At 54.9% G+C, this 20,006-nt stretch overlaps 1 protein-coding gene across 1 annotated transcript in view; it reads right to left on the reverse strand.

The window, feature by feature from the left end:
• Positions 1–3: 3 nt before the first annotated feature.
• Positions 4–20,006, reverse strand: part of LOC102990624 (cullin-associated NEDD8-dissociated protein 2) — a gene marked incomplete at its 3' end in the record, with an annotated part of 24,428 nt that continues 4,425 nt past the window's right edge. The window contains exons 2-12 of the mRNA XM_028485874.2: positions 18,671–18,814; positions 16,353–16,507; positions 15,520–15,643; positions 13,535–13,800; positions 12,159–12,264; positions 11,835–11,977; positions 9,849–10,141; positions 8,656–8,797; positions 6,833–8,335; positions 4,755–4,850; positions 4–41 (exon numbers count right to left, since the gene is read on the reverse strand). Coding sequence (XP_028341675.1) covers positions 4–41; positions 4,755–4,850; positions 6,833–8,335; positions 8,656–8,797; positions 9,849–10,141; positions 11,835–11,977; positions 12,159–12,264; positions 13,535–13,800; positions 15,520–15,643; positions 16,353–16,507; positions 18,671–18,814 — 3,010 coding nt within the window. The remainder of the gene's footprint in view (positions 42–4,754; positions 4,851–6,832; positions 8,336–8,655; positions 8,798–9,848; positions 10,142–11,834; positions 11,978–12,158; positions 12,265–13,534; positions 13,801–15,519; positions 15,644–16,352; positions 16,508–18,670; positions 18,815–20,006) is intronic.

Here is a 20,006-nt window from a genome sequence, read left to right on the forward strand (position 1 = left end):
CACATTCAGGTCTGGGTCCTGCAGGCTCTCCATGAAATCTCCTGGCAGAAAGACCAGAGGTGGTGTGAGGGGCAGCACAGCCAAACACAAACCACCTCCACCCCACCGTGTTTATCTGGTTAACGGGAGCCGTGCAGACCTGGCTGGACGGGGACAAATGTGTTCTGAGCATCTACTCTGCGCCAACAAACCTTCAAAGTCCAGATAAGAATGTGGACTTGAGTCTGGCCTGGGTTCAAATCCAGGCTTGACCACGTCCTAACTGTGGCACCTTGGACAGCCTCAATGTCCTCAACGGTAAAATGGGTGTAACGGCAGTACCTACACTGTAGGACTGGTTTTAGGATTAAAAATGTGTTGATGTCTACAGAGCACACAGCAGAGCACCAAATGAGGACTATAAATGTTAACTTGATTTTATTTCAGATGAGAATGCTGAAGATCAGAGAGGTAAAGAGACTTACACAAAATCACACAGCATTTCTTTTAGTATAGGTTAGACTTTTTAATAACTATGTTAATGTTTTATATATTCAAAAATAAATAAAATCAAGAATGGGAGGGATCCCTAAAAAAAAAAAAAACAACTGTATTTCAAATGATTAATATAACCACCCAGGTTATGAAGGAGAAAACAACTCACCTAAGTAACTTCCAAAGCATTGTGACAAGATGCCCTCAGGCTAAAGACAAAAGAATTATAAACGAATACTGATTTTTCACAGATTAGGGTTAGCAATTCTCATGACTACCTTCTGTGTATTCCAGGAATAAGTGAATAAAGATCTCAAGAGCTGGGTTTCTCCTGTAACAGAAGGGTATATGGAAAGGGAGGAGGCTAGCATGAACCCTGTGGTGCTGGACTGGAATACGTGTGTGTGTGTCTGACTACGTACATACAGTCATACATACTTAGATTTCCTGATTCTGTCTGCTGAGAGGGCCTAGAAGTAATGGCACCCCAGTAGCCTTGAGCACACCTAGTGCTCAGATCTTGGATTCTAAATACTATTCTCCACTAAAAGGAATCAGGCTCCTTGGAGAAATGGTTGATTCCAGGGCTGGGGCAGGAAAGGTTCAAGATGGGTCGGGAGCACCTTATCATGCCAAAAGGTAAGGAGATGCTCAAAGAATGATGGAAACATATCAACAGAACATAAGAACCAGCTTGAAGGGCTCCCACTGGCTAAATGTGACACAATCTTGGGAATCAAAATAAATAAAAGACAGGAATAGATTATAACCCATTGAGTGAAATATAAATCCCTGAGTCTATAATGATATGAACAAATCAATGAATAAATAAATGGGGGAAAAGGAAAAGTTATTTCTGGGAACAAAATGCAAACTAATAAATACGGGAGGAATGCTGGAATTAGAAAGTTGTCACTTAGCAACTGTCAGTAATCATTTATTCAGGCAAGAAACCACAATGGATGCAAAATGTAGTGGGCAAAAATTTGATGAGGAAGAAGATATTTCAATAGGCTTAAAAATACTTATTCATTCCAAAGGCAAAAGTAACTTTAAAGTGGAGAAACCTAAAAGTCTCCATCCTAACCAGTCAATCAGTGTTACCATCACCTGTCATGGGACAAACTGCCATCATGGGCCTCCTGATGTGATGCACCGGGAGGAACACAGTCTCCCAGCAGAGCAGGATCCAAACCCAGGGCTGGTGGCTCTGGGTCCCTTCTGCTGTGCCCTCCTGGCTCCTAGGTTCTCACTCTCTCTGAGAACACAGCTGTGGGGACCCGGCAAGACCTGAGTTCAAATCTCTTATCTGAGCCTCACTTTCCTCATCTGTAAAATGGGGCCAGTGCTCAGGCTACACAGGGGGCTGTGAAGTTGAACCGTGATGAGGTAAAAGGCCTAGCATGGTACCTGATCTACAGCAAGAGCTCAAAAACATACAACAACAAACCCAAACACCCAGGTGGAGGCCTTGGTGGGTGCCCACCATGGGCGGCTCAGGCAAGATGGAGAAAATCAGAGCTGGAGGCAGCGTGCACCCGCTGGGTCAGGACGTGGGATGAAGTAGCTGCTGACGATATTGCTGCAGCTTCCGGACATGTTCTCCAATCCAGAGTGCTGGCCCCTCTTCCCTGGCGGTCCAGTGGTTAAGACTCTGCACTCCCAGTGCAGGGGACAGGGGTTCGATCCCTGGTCGGGGAACTAAGACCCCACATGCCGCACGGTGCGGCCAAAAATTAAAAAACAAACAAACAAACCCAGAGTGCTGGCCCCTTGGTCGCACACAACAGTGCCCCAGCAGGTGGGGATCAGCACCCCCATTTTATAGCCGAGGATGAGGTGGCCTGTCCAGGCTCACACAGCCCAAGCAGCAGAGCCAGGATTTGAACCAAGGCTGCTGGACTCTAAAACCTCTCCACACTCCACCAGGCTGCCCTGCCTGGATGAGGAGGGCCAGACTCTGGTGTGGTCCAGGTGAAGGTCCACAGGCAAGGCTGTTTGGGCTCCTCAGGCCAGAAGGCCCCTCAGACCAGGGATGAGCCGGGGAGCTGCTCTCCCCAGCCCCTGTGCAGCTCTACCCAGCTAGGTGCCCGCCAAAGCCAATGCAAGGGAGAGGCTGTGGCTTTCTGCCTCTAAGAGCCTGTGTTCATGGAGTGCTTTCCCCCCAGTCACACAGGGGAGTCTCCAAAACAACCTGAGAACACGCAGATAAGGATTTCTCAATTCCATTTTACAGATGAGGAAACTGAGGCTCAGAGGTGAGAAGGGGCATGCTGGGCCCACCCAGCGATTCCGGGGCAGTGCAGGGATTTGAGCCCTGCTGCCCATCATGGGTGAGGCAGCCTCCCAGGTCTCCAACTCCCCTTGGCTAACATGTAAGAAAAATCAGCTCAAACCCACACACCTGTGGTCACCTTATCTTTGACAAAGGAGGCAAGAATATACAATGGAGAAAAGACAGTCTCTTCAATAAGTGGTGCTGGGAAAACTGGACAGCTACATGTAAAAGAATGAAAATAGAACATTCTCTAACACCATACACAAAAATAAACTCAAAATGGACTCAAGACCTAAATGTAAGGCCGCGCACTATAAAACTCTTAGAGGAAAACATAGGCAGAACGCTCTACGACATAAATCACATCAAGATCTTTTTTGATCCACCTCCTAGAGTAATGAAAATAAAAACGAAAATAAACAAATGGAATCTAATTAAACTTAAAGGCTTTTGCACAGCAAGGAAACCATAAACAAAAGACAACCCTCAGAATGGGAGAAAATATCTGCAAATGAAGCAACCAACAAGGGCTTAATCCCCAGAATATATAAGCAGTTCATGCAGCTCAATATCAAAACAACAAACAACCCAATCAAAAAATGGGTGGAAGATCTAAATAGACATTTCTCCAGAGAAGACATACGGATGGCCAACAAACACGTGAAAAGATGCTCAAATCACAAATTATTAGAGAAATGCGAATCAAAACTACAATGAGGTATCACGCCACACCGCTCAGAATGGCCATCATCAAAAAATCTACACACAATAAATGCTGGGGAGGGCATGGAGAAAAGGGAACCCTCCCACACTGTTGGTGGGAATGTAAATTGGTGCAGCCGCTATGGAGACCAGTACGGAGGTTCCTTAAAAAGCTAAAAACAGAACTACCATATGACCCAGCAATCCCACTACTGGGCATATACCCAGAGAAAACCATAATTTGTAAAGATACATGCACCCCAATGTTCACTGCAGCACTGTTTACAACAGCCAGGACATGGAAGCAACCTAAATGTGCACAGACAGAGGAGTGGATAAAGAAACTGTGGTACATATATACAATGGAATATTACTCAGCCATAAAAAAGAACAAAATAATGCCATTTGCAGCAATATGGATGGACCTAGAGATTGTCATACTGAGTGAAGTAAGTCAGACACAGAAAGACAAGTATTATATGATATCGCTCATACATGGAATCTAATTTTAAAAAACAACACAAGGGCTTCCCTGGTGGCACAGTGGTTAAGAATCCGCCTGCCAATGCAGGGGACACGGGTTCCAGCCCTGGTCCAGGAAGATCCCACGTGCCACGGAGCAACGAAGCCCATGCACCCCAACTACCGAGCCTGCGCTCTAGAGCCCGGGAGCCACGACAACTGAGTCCATGTGCCACAACTCCTGAAGCCCACACACCTAGAGCCCGTGCTCCGCAACAAGAGAAGCCACCGCAATGAGAAGCCCGCGCGCCGCAAAGAATCGTAGCCCCCGCTCGCCACAACTAGAGAAAGCCCGCGCGCAGCAACGAAGACCCAACGCAGCCAAAAATAAATAAATCTATAAAAAACAAAACAAAACAAATGAACTTATCTACAAAACAGGAACAGACTTACAGATATCGAAAGCAAATGTATGGTTACCAAGGGGCTGGTGGGGAGGGATAAACTGGGAGATTGGGATGGACGTATACCCACTCCTATATATAAAATAGATAACTAATAAGAACCTGCTGTAGAGCACAGGGAACTGTACTCAATACTCTGTAACGGCCTATATGGGAAAGAATCTTTAAAAAAAAAAAGAGTGGGTATAGGTATATGTATAACTGATTCACTTTGCTGTGCGCCTGAAACTAACACAGCGTTGTAAATCCACTATACTCCAATAAAAATTTTAAAAAAGGAAAAGAAAAAAAAGAGAAAAGAAAAAGAAAAATCAGCTCAAGCCCAAGAACAGGGTGGAGGTGACCAAAGGGGGCAGAGGGGCGGGGGCACTCACCAACGAAGGTCTTCAGGATGGGGTCGATGGGGTGGGGCCGGTCCGAGACGAGGAACTTGACGGCTGTGATGACAGTGCAGCGGGTGTGTGGCTGACCTGCAGGACGGGGGGGGGGGGCACTTGGGGCCGGCGCGGCGGGCCCCGGACACCCACAGGCCGGAGGGCGCTGAGGCTCCCCTCGCCTCCGTGGGAGACAGAACCACGTCCCCTCCCCAGGCGAAACGCCCTGCCCGGCTCTGGGCAAGCTGATGCTACCACTTTCCTTGGCAGCCCAGAACCTCCCCTGAATTCCTCCTACTTCAGCTGAGAGGGTAAAACTGCGAGCTCTCAGGCAGCCACGCCAAGGACAAAAACGGACAACGAGAACCCAAGACAGGGCTCAACCCGAAGAAAGACCTCTCTGCCCAGGCCTTGGGGCTGCGTTCTATTTTTCAGACATATTATCTCAATTAATCCTCAGGATTAATTAATCCTAGTCATTGGTTGATAATAATAAAAAATCATATAATATTAGTAACAATAATTACTAAAAATTCTTCTTAATCTCCATTTTACACATGAGAAGAGACCGGAAAGGTTAAATTCACGTCTAAGGTCACACAGCAGGTCCAGAATTCACCAGCTGCTTCTGAGCCCTCTCTGTGGGCTTCTCCAAGAAGGGAGCAGTTGTGCTTCAAGCAGGCTGAACTCCCTTAATTTCGCTTTTCTGCTTGCTTTCTGAGTGGAGAAGCTGCAGAAAGGGAAGGGAGTATACTTCCCATTAGGGTGAAAGAAATTAATCGGCAGCTTCCAGCCCTCCGGCACACAGCACTGAATGGGTTAAGGCTGTTTCCATCTTGAACTCTGCTGAGTTCAAGACTCAGCAGAAAGTTTACAGTTTGGTGCTAGGGTATGAGTGAGTGAGTTACTGACTTCAGACTTGTTGTTTTTTCCTCTTTCTCTTTCCATCCTGACTGGCTCCTAAGGAGATTCAGGGTGGCTGATAAAGATAATACACATAGAAGAGGATTAACTGAATTAAGAAAACTGAGGCCAAGGACACAGTGAGATGGACACCAGAGTGAGGGGCATGCAGCGCGAGGCAACTAGAAAGTCCTATGAACTTGCTAGAAGCAGGCCGCTGATTCGGCTCTAAGCATCCCAGCAGCCGGCAGTCAACAGGAAATGTGACTGGTTAGCTGGTTCAACAGTGGGCACGAGGTCTAAACAAATGTGAGCTCAGAAAAGGCAGGGCTGCCCCTCATCCCAAGACTCTTGCCCCCCAAGGTTCCTCGTGAAGAGCGCTGTGCGGTGCAACAGGTGATGTCCTCAACGTGGCTGTCCTGTCCACGCAGTGGTGAGGGCCCAGAGCTGCTGCTTGTATACCAGCAACCCAGGAAGGGCTGAACCGGAATCACTGACACAGCAACGACAGTGGATACTAGCAGTACTAATTAGGTACCACCCACTACACCAAGCACTTTGGCTGCATTATGTCAACTGACACAGCACTGACCCTACGGGGACCAGGTGACCAGCTCAAGGCCTGGATGCCTTTCGCCCTCAGGGGCTTTCACCTGCCTAAGAGCCCACAGTCCACCTGCCGGCTTTCTTCCCCCCGCGCTGCAGAACACCCTGACGCGCCCGAACCCCAGAACGTAAGACCTGCCTTCCTCACCCCTTCCCTGGCCCTCTCCACACCCCAGGGCCTGGCATCCAATCCTAGTCCACGTTCCCATTTGCTCCCGCCTCATGCTAGCCCGAGACGGCTGCATTCTGCAGGCTGCCGTTTCTGGCCCCTCAGAGAACTGCCTTTACTAACCCTCACCTGGAGCACAAGGCTGCTGTCCACAACAAGCGGCACCGTGAAAAGCTTATTTGTTGGAGGGACACATCAAGGATTCCGTCCCCTCCATCCCAGAGGGTCCCACAGGAAGAGGCCTGTAAGTCTCAGGAAACACTGTTTTTAACGGCTCCTCTGCCTTGAACCTTGTCACAACACTGTGACTCTCAGACCCGATTACCTGAACAAGTTCACCCTATGTGGACCTCTGCCCACCTCCGATCTGGGCTGCCTTAGCCCACCCCTGTGCCCCTACCTGCAGCAAGTTGCTTCCGGAACCGGGGCAGGAGGAATGGAGGGTTCACGAGGACCAGCTTCCCGAGGCACTCGGCCACCACCCCCCGGGTGCCCTCCTCGGCGCCCTCGCAGCGCTGGAACAGCAGGGCCCAGATGTCCTCGGCGTAGGGCTTCAGGCTGTCGGGCTGGGCGGCCCCCAGGGCCTCCCGGAGCGAGTGTAGCAGCAGGTACCGCCGCCGGGGCTCGGCCTCCATCTGCCCCAGCAGGAAGGGCAGGAAGTCAGGCAGGTTCCCCGCGCCCACGCGGCCCAGCGCGTAGGAGGCAGCCGCCCTCACGTCCTCGCTGGGCGAGCCCAAGGCTTCCAGGAGCACCGCCTTCAGCTCCTGCTGGGGGCCCGGTCCAGCCACCTGGCCCACCTCGGCCAGCGACAGGATCGCCAGGACCTTGACCCCTGGGCTCGAGCTGGGCGACCTGGCATCACAGACCAGGCGGTTGGCCGTGCCCACCACCTCCTGGGGACAGGCCACCGCCAGGGCCGCCACGCACCGAGCCAGCGAGTGGAACACCTGCTTGTGCAGGCCGGGCCCACCGTCCGCCACCTGCTCGTAAACGGGCGCCGTGAGCAGGCCGACGAGCTCGGCGTAGTCCACGCACGGCGGCCGGGTCCCCACCAGGGCCTGTAGGAAGCCTTCGGCGGCCGCTAGCACGCCGGCCGGCAGGAGGGGCGAGCGCAGCAAACGCAGCAGCTCTGCCAGCACAGGGCCGCTGACCTCGGCCAACAAGGCTGGCTGGGAGCGGGTCACAGTGGCGAGGAAGTCCACAGCCAGCTGGGCAACGTGCATGTCGCTCTCACTGACAAGGGAGGGCAGCTCGGCCAGCACGGCCTGCACGGCAGATGGCGGGAGGCCGAGGCCCTGACTCTGCGCCAGGGCAGCCAGGGCGGCCAGTGTAGCCAGCCGCAGCGCCCGCTGGTTCTTCCGCAGGAACGAGGCCAGAATGGGCAGCGCCTCGGCTAGGATGGGCTGCAGGTCGATCCGCAGCGGGGACACGGCCACCAGTGTCAGCGCCTTGACGGCAGAAAGCCGGGTGATCTCATTCCGCAGGCGGTCCAGGAGGAGCAAGAGTGACGGCTCCAGGTTATCCCCGAGCCGGTCACCCAGGTGGCCCACGAGGTGGCCCATGCAGGAGATGGCCCGCTCCTTCACCTCCTGGTCCAGGTCGGTGGCACGAAGCCGTGCCAGGGTGGCCGCGGACATCTCTCCAATGTAGGGTTCAGGGTCCAGCATCCGAGGCCCATCCAGCGGCCACAGGGCCCTCACCAGCTCCTGGAGCACCAGCAGGGCCTCGGCTGCGATCTTGTAGAAAGGGTCAGCCACGCAGGCCATCACAGGTGGCAGGAGAGCGGGCAGGTGGGGGTGGAAGGCCTCAGCCGGCTCTGTGCCCAGCAGCCCCTGCAGGAAAGCCAGGGCATCCATCCGGATGGTGGAGGAGCTGGAGCGGTCCGCCAGCGAGAAGACGATGCCTGGGCGTGGGGGGGTGGGAGGCAAGGTTACCGGGCCACAGACCCTGACCCAACTCAGCCCTCCCTGGATGCAGGCACCTGGGCTCTCATGCAGCAGATTCTATGAGGTCAGGGCCTGGCCGGGGCCAGGGCTGAGGACACAGGCCAGGAAACCTATTTAAAAACAGGACATAGGGCCTGCACCCCAGCCCTGCTCTCACTGCCGGCAGTGGGGAGCCACCGTAGGTTGCTGAACAGGGGTACTCTCAGGGATTGGGGGCTGGGGTCTGGGTTCAGGAAGAAGCCCAGAACAGCAGACACTGGGTTCCAGTCCATCCTACCTGCCACCAGCACGGGCATGTGCTCTGCCAGGCTGCCCGGGAGGACGCCTGCCAGCTCGGTGAGGAGGCTGAAGCAACCCTGGCGGGCCCTGACACTCCGATCTTTAAGCTGCCTCTGCAGGGCCTTAATCACAAGAGGCACCTGTGGATGGAGGGGGGAGGTCAGTGACCACCCAGGAACCTCCACACCCCACCCACTACTGGGGGACTCTGCCCGAGCACCTGCCCATGGAGGACCCCCAGCGTGGAGAGGATCATTCCACCCCAAGCTTCCCATCACTTGCTCTGTACCAGGCACCTGATTCCACACTCACCTTCTGAGGTGGGTACTAGTCCTGTGCCCAGCTGACAGATGGGAAACAGGCACAGAGTTGAAGTAACTTGCTCAAGGTCGCCGGGCAGTGTGGTTCTCACTCCTACACTTGGTGAGGGTGAAGCCCCGGGGCCCCCTTCCCTCTCCCAGCTAGATTCCCTCCCCAGTGAGCTCATCCACTTCCGAGTTGAGGATTCCCCTGAAGCAATGACCCCTAGATCTACATCTCCGACACGAGACTTGTGTGCCGACTGTCCGCCAGACATCTCTACTCCGGCACCCAACGAGGGCTTCCAACATAAATGTCCAGAACAGAACTCTAGACATGCCCCCGCTCCACCCTCCACCGTCTCAGGGACTGCACTATTTTTAGCCAGAGCCCGGAACTCACATGACACCTCCCTGCCCCTTGCCTTTCACATCCATCTGCAAACCCCAAAACTATCTCTCAAGTCCGACCACCTGTCCCCCTGCCCACGGCACCAAGCCCTTTCACCTGCACAGCTGCGGCGGCCTCCAGCCCCTTACAACCCATTCCCCACACAGCAGCCAGAGTGAGCTTTTGCAAACGTGAGTGGGATCCCATAATTCCCCTCCCGTGGCTTCTACCCTCTTAGAACGAAACTGAACCCCCTTCCTGTGGCCTGGAACCCTACTTGTGCTGTTGGCTCTCTGCCCGAGACTGCGTGGTCCAGGGGCAGGGACTTCATCTGTCTTGCTCCCTGTCGTGCCCCGCCACTTCATACACGGGGCCGGGCACACAGCAGGTGCTCCGTGCGCACACAATCCCGCGGGTGGAGAGATGGGGGGCGGTGGGGAGATGGAGGAGGGAAGGGTTGTGAGCAGGAGGGAGGGGCGGGGGAGGGGCAGGCAGGCACACCTGTCCTCGCAGCATCTGGAGGTTGCTGCCCGACTGCGTGGGCTCCTCCGCGGCCTCCAGCCATCCCTTTGGGGGCCGCGTCTGCCGCAGCAGCACGATGTAAGCCCCGAACACGTCGGCCTTGACGTTCTCCTCGCGTTCCCTGAAGCGGCGGATGAGCACGGGCGCCAGGGTGCGGTGGAAGTTGGGCAGCAGGTCGGGCCGAGAGCTGATCAGGGCCGCCAGGCACTTGGCCGCTGCCCGGCGCACCTTCCAGCTCATGTCATCGTCGTCGCTGTACTCGTCCTCGCTCTCTGGGGCGGGAACGAGACACCCATGGGGCCCTGCGCACCACCCAAGGCGGTCTCCCAGGACGGAGGGGTGAGAAGTGAGGCGGCAGTGAGGAGGGCTCCGCCGGGGCCTCTCCTTTCCATGGTCACTACCGGTTAATGAACACCTGCTGTGTGCTAGGGGTGGCGTCAAGCAGGGAACCAGCTGGAGGTAGGCCAGGGTCCTCCCGCTGCCTCCAGACTCTTGGTTGTTTTGACTACACCAGGGAAAAAGTGGCTCCCAAGCTTCCAGTGAGGATTTAGGGAATCCATTTGGGGCACAAGACCCACCCTTCGGTTTCAGGACTGGCTGCGTGATGTTTCATTTACTGGGATTTCAGAAGGGAAAGGTGACTGCTCCCCTGCCCCAGACAGGGTCCTGATTCCGGCTTCCCAGCAGGACTAACGATAAGGAAAAGCTGTGTTTGTGTGGCTCTCCACTCTCCAAGCTGCCCCAAGAGGTCAGAGGTCAAGTCTTCACCATGCCTCAGGAATGAAGGTGTCTTGAGCCCCCTTTTATAGATGATACATATAAGGCTCAGAGAGGATGAAGACTCTCCTGAGGACACACAGCTAAAAACAGCAGAGATGAAGGAGGCCCACAAAGCCAACACATACACCTGGGGAGACACACATGAGGCTCAGAGGGCGACGGTCCTCCCTAGGGACACCCCCAGGCACAGGCTCGAAGGCCAGCATGTCCCTACCCACACTGCTCTGCAGAGAACTCAGACTCTCAGAGCACTGCATCTGGACAAGCCATGGCGGGCCAGATGGACGGTCCCCCAGATGTGTCTTGTCAGCTTAGCAGATGTGTCCCCTCTGATGGACCCTTGTTTGTTATCTCCACCCTATGTCACCCACGAAGAAACATCCAGAGCTCCCTGTTACTAACAAGAAAATGCCCAATCTCCTTGGCCGGGCATTTGAGCCCAAAATGCCTGTCCAATCTCATCTCCTACCACCACATCTCGCTCTCAGTACCCATCAGGACCTAAGGCCTTCACCTCCATCGATGCCTCCAGGGCCCAGGGCCTTCCCTGTGAGTGAAGACAGGCCCACAGGCACAGAAGGAAAGAAGTCACTGAGTCCATCCCCTATCTCAGGCAAATCTCTTCTCACTAAGTCTCAGTCTCCTTGTCTGAAATATGGGGATGATAATAAATACCTGGTTTCCTAGGGTCATTATAAGGAACATGAAATAAGAGAGTACCTAGGGACTTCCCTGCTAGTCCAGTGGTTAAGAATCCACCTTCCAAACCGGGGGACGTGGATTTGATCCCTGGTCGGGGAACTAAGATCCCACACGCCGTGGGGCAACTAAGCCCGCGTGCCTCAACTAGAGAGAAGCCCAAGCGCCACAACGAAAGATCCCGTGGGTCGCAACTAAGACCTGACACAGCCAAAAATAAACAAATAAATATTTTTTTAAAAATAGCACACAGGACATCAGGAGATGCTCAACGAACAAAAGCAATTACTTCTGTCTTGCGATCTGTGCAATCAGAGAGTGTGGGCACCACAGAGGATCCAGATTTCCAAGGGCAGGACTGGAGCCTGAGGAAGAGCTGGGACGAGGATGGGGGCGCCAAATGTGGCCCCTGTCTTTGGCTGGGGGATTCCCGGGAAGGCTGCCCCCATTGCCACCCACCAGCCCAGGGACAAGTTGGCCACTCACCTTGCTCACTGAGCTCACTCTCCTCCGTCTCCATCTGCTCCTCTTCCCCGTCACTGTCGTAGTTATAGTTGGGGTCGTGCTTTATGTACTGGAGGCAGAGGCTGGTCACGCTGGGCACGTGGGGGCCCATCTCCTTGGGGCACCTGTGGGGTGGGATGCGGGAGGCTCTGCTGGACCCAGGCAGGACAGGGTTGGGGATGGGGCCCAGTGGTGAGTCCTGAGACCTGACTGCTTTGAGGCCAGCATCCTGCCCCCACTCCATCCCCACCAACTTCTCAAAGAAACCCCGGGGCCCCCGTTTTCCAGCACCCCTGTTGCACCTACTTCCTCAGGAAGGCCTCAAAGGCCTGGAGGCAGGACTCTCGAAGCTCATCATCATCCAGGTTGCAGAACTCCTCCACCAGGGGCACCAGTCGGTCCAGATGGGTCCCTGCAGGGCCAGGTGGGTCACTGAGGCAAGGCGAGGTGAGGCCAGACCCTCTCCGGGGCTCCCCCAGCCCACAGCGTTCAGCCTGTGCCTGCACCTGCAGCCCTGGCCACTGCAAAGTTACTCAGAGGCTTCAGAGTCAAGCAGATGTGGGTTCTAGCCCTGACTCAGCGCCCTATAAGCTATGGGACCTTGGGCACATCACAACATTGTTTAACCTCCGACCACTCATCTTCACGGTAGGGATAACAATGCCTACCAGCCAGAGAGTTTGTCAAGATTAAGGATAAGGTTCAGAGAAAGATCTCCACCCAGGTCCTGGCACAAAGCAGGCACTCAATAAGTAGCATCTGTTGTTGAAACTATTACTCATGTTCTCGCCTTACGTCCTGCACTAGGTTGTAGACCTGGGCAAGGAAAGTGGGGAGGCAGGCACTGCCCTTACAAACCAGGCAAGAGGGGCCCCCTCACTGGTCCCTGGGCTTTATATGGATTCTGCCCTAGCTCTTCTCCAGCCGTACCCTTCCCCACCCTGAACCCTTGTCCGGTCCTGTGCAGTTCTCTTGCCCAGGTCCATGCTCCCGAGGGTGGCTGCTGTTTGGGGGGATGTGGAGAGAGTATGGACTGCAGGCTGGGGTCTCCATGTGTGCTTTTAAGGTCCCCTGCAGTGAGAGAGCCAGAGGGGAGGGAGGGCAGACCGTGGCCACTCTACTTACACTGCCCTGTTCTAGCCCGAACTAACTCCAAGGTGTTTGAGAATAAATTCAAAACTGACTGCAGGATTCCATTTCTACAAAACTAATCTCTGGTGACAGAAAGTAGGTCAGTGGTTGCCTAGGGTGGGGCAGAGGGTGGATAGACTGCAAAGAGGCACGAGGAAACTTTTGAGGGTGATGGAAATGTTCTGCATCTTGATTGCGGTGGTAGTTTCACAAGTGCGTGAAAAGGTCAAAACACACTGAATTGTACACTTTAAGTAGTGCGGTTTATTGTACACACATCATCCCTTTGGAGGCATGACTTATAATTACCCTCGCGAGCCTCTGGGTAGTGCTCAGAGGCAGGCTGAGCTCAGGGCCCACGTGGCTGCCTCTCGAGCCCACTCTTCCTCTTCAGGCGCTTCAGCACCGCCCCCGCCCCGCCCCACCTCAACCACGCCCCCTAACCAAAGAGGTGGCTCATCCGGACCCCACCCCCTCAGCCCAGGTCCCACCCCTCTCCCGGGATACCTGTAGCCGGCCCCGCCCCCTCCCCGTGGGGCCCCGACCCTTACCGAGGCGGTGGCCTGCCTGGCGGCCAACGCTGCCCAGGCACTGGATCAGGGTGCGGATCGCCGCGGGGCTGGCGGGCGCGCGTGGGCCAGGCAGCCGGTCCAGCAGGTGGTCCGCAAGCTCGACGAAGAGGTCGGTGCTGCAGGCGGCCGCCAGGTGGCCGAGCGCCCCAACGGCCCGCTTGCGCACGGCCAGGCGCGGACTGCTCAGCTGCGGTAGCAGACAGTGCAGGAGGCTGGCGTGGAAGGCGCCCAGAGGGGCGCCCAGCCTGGGGAGCCGGAAGGAAGGGGTGTCGGGCGAGGCCCACCCGGCAGGCAGCCTGGGCCGGGCACTTCCCCTCTCCCCATGGGCTCCTGGCCGCCTCCCCCATTATGACAACGCAAGGGCCCTCACCCTCCCCATCACTGAGGCCAGAGTGATCTAAAGGGTGCCTCTGCCTAACTCCTTCAGTGGCTCCCCAGTGCCCTTGGGATAAGCTGAGCTCCGGGCTCAAGGCAAGAGGGAACACCAGAGAATGGTTTCTGCACAGATAGAATGCAGCCCCTGCAGCAGCTTCTATCCCGCCTTCAAACCAGGCCTGTGCTTTTCCTGTCCCATACGTGTCCTGAAACCTTTTATTCTCTCACTCCACACCAACACATTGACCTCACCCTCCCATATCTCTCTGTCCAGCCCAGAGCTCTCTCCTGGGTTTCACTTATTTATGTGTTCACCTACTATGTGACAGGGCCTGGGCTGGAAACTCGGGAGAGCAAGACGGACTCTGGCCCTCAGTCCCGACCTATGGCGTTTGCGGTTGAGTGGGCACCTCCCAGGCACCTCAAATTCAACATGTTCCAAACGGAAACCATCACGCCCGCCCCGACATTGCTCCTGGAGCGCACCTACACGGCCAATGGCCCTGTGTCTGGGCCCACAGTTAGGAAAGCCAGACCCCTGGGTGTCAGCCTTGAGTCTTTGCCTCTCACCCACTCCAAGCGCTGTGGAGTCCACCTCCTAAATACAACCTGAACTCCCCTGCCTGCAGAAGCCTTCTAAGCAGTCTCTCTGCCCATTCAACCCCCTCCCATCTTCCGTGCACTCTGCACGTAGCAAGATCAGAGTCTAAAACACACAAACACACCCAGGGCATTCCTCCTGCCTGCCGAGAACCCCTCCGTGAGCTCCTCACACTTTCAGGAGACTCTTTAGTCAACTGCCCCACCCTCCCAGCCCTCATCTCTCCACACCAGCCCCTCCTCATGACACCCCACGACTGCTTTGCACAACCCCCAGGACCTCATGTCTCTCTGGTCTTTGCCCTCTGGGCCGAAGGCAGGTCCCCCCCCATCCAGGGTCCCCTTATGCTCACCCACGCCTGGCCAAGTCCTGCCCACCCTTGAAGGCTCCGCTGGCTGGACCCACTCTAGGAAGGTTTCCCACACCCCAGCTGGGTTAAGGCCTCCTCCTCTGAGCTCCTATGGGCCCTGCTCTTAGCCGTATTGTTGTTCTTACTCCATTCACAGATCTACGTGTCTGTGAGCTTTTCCTTAGGGGCCGCCAAGACCCAGCCAACTCCATATTACCAGAACGAGTCCAGCGCCTGACATTTTTCCGGCAGGTGCTCAAATCACGAGAGGCTGAATGAATGAATACTTTAAAAATGTGTAGTGCAATTTAAAACAAAGACCCAGCTATACTAATCCAAGAGAAGAAAAAAAGAGAAAGAAGGGCGGAGGGAGAGGTTGAACACACAGGGGCTCCAGCTATGGGGAGACCTGAATTCAACACCTAGGTTCTGCCATTTACTGACTGTGACTGCAGACAGGCCACATCACCTCTCAGAGCCCATAAAATGGTGACAAACGAGTGCTCCTGGGACACTGCTGGTACGATTAAAGAGCCCTAGCACAGGGCCTGGTGTACAGGACGTGCTGGCTCTGTGAATTTGAGACCCTCCCTGTCACCCTGTCCCCCTGTCCTCCTTGCCCAGGGTGGCCTCCCGTACCTGCTCAGCATGTCAGAGAGGATGTCCAGGGCTTCCAGCTGCACAGCCACGTCCTCCTGCTGGGCGATGGCACTGGTGAGCTGGCCTGTGATCTTCCGGCACACACTGGTGGCCAGGCCGGAGCCTGCACAGAGCACAAGGTGGGCGCGGTGAGGCCCAGGGCTGGCCTCCACCTGTGGTCGGCCTTTGCTCTGGTTGTGTTCCTGAGCCCACATCCCCCAAATCCTGCTGACCAGGGAAGCCGGGCTGACATGGTCCAAGGTCTGACACAAAGTCAGACCAAACTAAAGAAGACAGCTGGGGAGCTAAAGAACCAAAGGCGGACCTGCTGGCTGGCTCACCCCACACCTGACCCCTTTGCCCTCTGCCTTCCAATGGGGAGGTGGGAAAAGTTAAGCACTTCTTTCTTAGACTCCTTTGCTGCTTGGAGAGGCCAGGTGACCATGTTCTGGCCAGTGAGACACAGGTCAAAGTCTTCTGGGGAAACACATGCTTTTCTTATAAAGGGCAAGAGACATGGGCAGAGACTTCAGCCCTGTCCTAATTGAGCTTCTGAATGAATGGCTGTAAAAATGGAGTGGCTGATCCCTTCAGAGTCATGTGAGAAGAGCAACCCCCTACTTCTTCAAGCTGCCATTAGTTAGACTCTGTTACTTGCAGCTAAAAGCATCCCTGAAACAGAGCCATGAAGTTTAACAGACGTGGGTCTGAATTCTCTGCCACTTATTAGCTGGCTGACCTTGGGTAAGTCCTTTCACCTCGCTGAGCCTCAGCTTCTTCAATCATAAACTAGGACAAATAGCAATAGCACCGAGTCCCTAAGACCTGAGTACCTGTGGCTGCAGGGGGGAGCTCCGACAGGACGGTCTTGAGGCCGATGCCAGCGATGTCTCGGAGCTGCTCCTTGTCTGACCGCATGTTGGCACAGAGGGCATCGACGATGGTCTCCACCTGGTACTCCTTCACTTTGCCCACCAGAGGACCCAGGCTGAGTATGGAGGGAGGGAGGAGGTCCAAAAGCCCAGGCTCAGCCCGAGTCGGGCTGCCCCTTATGTCCCCTCATGTCTGTGGGGCCACATGTGCTGAGGAAAAGGCCCCAGATCAACAGGGAACCTCCTATTTTGCCAGAAAGAGAGGTACCCTCTGCACATGCCGACATCATTCCTGGCACCTCCCAAACCTGCATCTCATCTTGGGTTTTATTTACATCTCAGTATATGGCCAAACCATCGAACAGGTGGCCGCAGGGCACACCACTTTGCAAACTCTTGACTTCTCTTTAATTCTAAGTAATCACAGGTCTTTCCACTCTACCTTCTATAGCACTGGTTCTCAGTAGGGGTGATTCTGCCCTGAGGGGCGTTTTGGATATTTACTGGTGGGGGGGGCCTTCTATTAGTTATGCTCATCATAACTAATGAGATGGCACTTCTGGCTTTTATTGAGGGGACGAGGGGAGGTCGGGGATGATAGAAAGACAATATTGCAAAACCATGTTCCATGTCCTGCTGGAGTTTCTAACATCCCACTAGGCATTCATATAGGTAAAAAGCCTTTCAATAATCACCTGAGTCCAAAACCTAATTTCATTTTACATATAAACACAAAGTACTTTTTTGCACTATTTTAATATATTAAAATATTAATATTTTAATATACTCTAACATTTCCAAAAATGTAGTTATCGGGTAACTCGAAGGAAGACTGTACTTTATTTTCCTGGGAAACTTCACCGGGACATGGTCACCATTTCAGAAGATCTCGTAAGAGCAATGCTGCCTGTGCTGAGTCCCCAGCGTCCACACCTGTCTCCACCTGCTTCCTGCCTCGGCGAGCCCACCTCAGGTGCAGGCTTCTCGTGACTTCATTACACGTCTACCGTCAACGTGCCTGAGCATTTACACAGCGAAACACATACTATTTTACCATCAACAACGTTCCTCCTATTTCTCCTTTATGCTCCGGTTTAAGGGATTATATAAACTGTTTTGTAATCATGTGTAAAGGCAGGTTCCATTATGCATGAATTTCATTTCGTGATAAGAAAAGAGTATTTCAGACTACGTGTTATAAAAGGGTTACTGCTTCTGCTACCAGGAAACCAGTCCACCTGATCTCCATTCCACCGTTAGAGGGGTGCTCCCAGACCACAGACCTGAGCACGTCTTGTTCCTGCATGAAACTCTTTACTGAATTCCTCTGCTCTGGGGATCAAAGTTGAAATTCACTACCCACCCAGAACACCTGGATCCAGACCACAGAGTACTGTTTGAGAGGCAGTGTCCCAATTCTCTGTTGACCCCTGCCATTCCTCAGTCCCCTGCTGACCCTGCCACACACACACATGCCCTGCATGTACCCCATCTTGCTTTTTCAGCTCTGGGGGTAACTGGCAAAGGTCTCAGAACCACACCTCATGATGCCTACGGCAAACGCGCCCACCCCCGCCGCGTTCTTGCACCCCCACCACTCCTGTGCATGCCAGCCCGACCTTCCAGCTGCCAGCACCTGCATCTGTGCCTGAGGGCTTTCCCTGGCTGGAGATGCCAAGGAGTGCATAACCCTCCACCTACCCCAGAAGCAGCCCTCACCCAAGGAAAGCTGGCAGGTGGGAACACTCCAAGGTGCATGTCCTACACTGTGTGCCAGGGATCCCCAGCAGGGGTAAGCTCCACTCGCCCACAGGAGAAAGTTGCTTGATGCTTTTTTTTTTTTTTTTTTTTTGTGGTACGCGGGCCTCTCACTGTTGTGGCCTCCCCCGTTGCAGAGCACAGGCTCAGCGGCCATGGCTCACAGGCCCAGCCGCTCCGCGGCATGTGGGATCTTCCCGGACCGGGGCACGAACCCGCGTCCCCTGCATCGGCAGGCAGACTCTCAACCACTGCGCCACCAGGGAAGCCCTTGCTTGATGCTTTATTGCTTTCCTTCCTTCCCTGCCTCACTTCTCTATCCCCCTAACTAGTTTCCTGGGATCTCTTTCCTAGTAAACTTACACTTGAATCCTTGCCACGGGGTGTACTTCTGGGGGAACCCAGACCAAGTCACTGTCCAGCTCCACTGGGGCTCCAAGAGCTGCTCAGCAATTCTTCTCTCACAGGCTGTACCCCAAAGGGTCAGGGACCCTCCCATCACCACCAGGGTCGACACTCACCACTTGACCGCCAGGTTCTGCACCTCCCCGTTCTTGTCCTCCAGAAGCCTGAGAAGCATCTTTACCACCTTGCGCTCGCTGTCCTCATCCAGCTGGATGGAGTCCTTCTGCAGCTCCGACATCAGGTCACTGGTGGCCATGAACCTGGGCAGGGAGGACGGAGGAGGATTGCCCAGCAGCTCCTGGGCCCCGGTGATTTGGGCAGCACCTCAGAGTTCCCCAGAAGCAGACCGTGATACAAAGGGTCAGGGGCAGTCAAGGGCAAGTAGATGATCTGGGCTGTGGGCAAAGTTGGGCTACCACAAGGCGACGCGTGTGTGAGATACCGACTGGCCCAAGCTGGCAGACTCAGACACACAGCATCCCAGCTGAAGGCTTAGGGCCTCCAAAGCACATGGCTCCTGCTTCTGCCATTTATGCAAATGCGAACTTGGGCAAGTTACTTCACCTCTCTGAGCCTTATGTAACCTGTCTGAAAAGTGGGGATGGGAACGGTACCTGCCTTGTGGGGTTGTATGGAAGATAAAAGAAGACAATGTATGGGGTGTGCTTAGCACACAGCGGGCACTCAGTAAGTGTCCCGCCATGATTATGTCACGTCGTTCGCGTCTCATTCGGGCTAGAAGGTCGAACACAAACCTTGCAACCAAGTCAGGTGTCAGCAGGAAGCCTCTCTACCTGACAGGTGGAGGGGGACTAGCCCCGCCCAGCCCACCCGACCTCAAAGAATCGCTCAGCCCTGCCCTCACACCAGCAGGTCTCAAAGCGTAGCCAGCATCAGAATCACCTGCAGGGTTGGCTAAAGGCTGCTGGGCCCCAGGGTTTCTGAATCAGAAAGTCTGAGCTGGGGCCCCAAATTATGCATTTCTAACAGGTTCCCGGAAGAGGCTGAGGGGTGGGGTCCACACTCTGAGAACTAACGCCCCAGGCCAGGTTGACGGGCAACCGGCGTATCGGAGACACAGACGGCAGCGGCTGAGCAGTCCCCAGCCACAGCTCGCAGGGCCAGGGCGGGTATCAGCGTCAGGGACCACCCACCCACAGCTGGGCAGATCCGGGTGGCCGGAGGCCCTGTCCCCCGCATTTGAAACTGCAGCGGAGTCTGAGCTGGAAGGTCATGGAGAGTTGGGGCTGCCGTAGCAACAGGGAGCACCATCCCTGCCAAGATCAGGAGGGGACAGCAGTCTTAAAACTGGCAGCCCGGGGCTTCCCTGGTGGCGCAGTGGTTGCGCGTCCGCCTGCCGATGCAGGGGAACCGGGTTCGCGCCCCGGTCCGGAAGGATCCCACGTGCCGCGGAGCGGCTGGGCCCGTGAGCCATGGCCGCTGGGCCTGCGC

The sequence above is a fragment of the Physeter macrocephalus genome, unplaced genomic scaffold, assembly GCF_002837175.3.
Source record: "Physeter macrocephalus isolate SW-GA unplaced genomic scaffold, ASM283717v5 random_580, whole genome shotgun sequence".
In the NCBI taxonomy this organism is placed as follows: Eukaryota; Metazoa; Chordata; class Mammalia; order Artiodactyla; family Physeteridae; genus Physeter; species Physeter macrocephalus.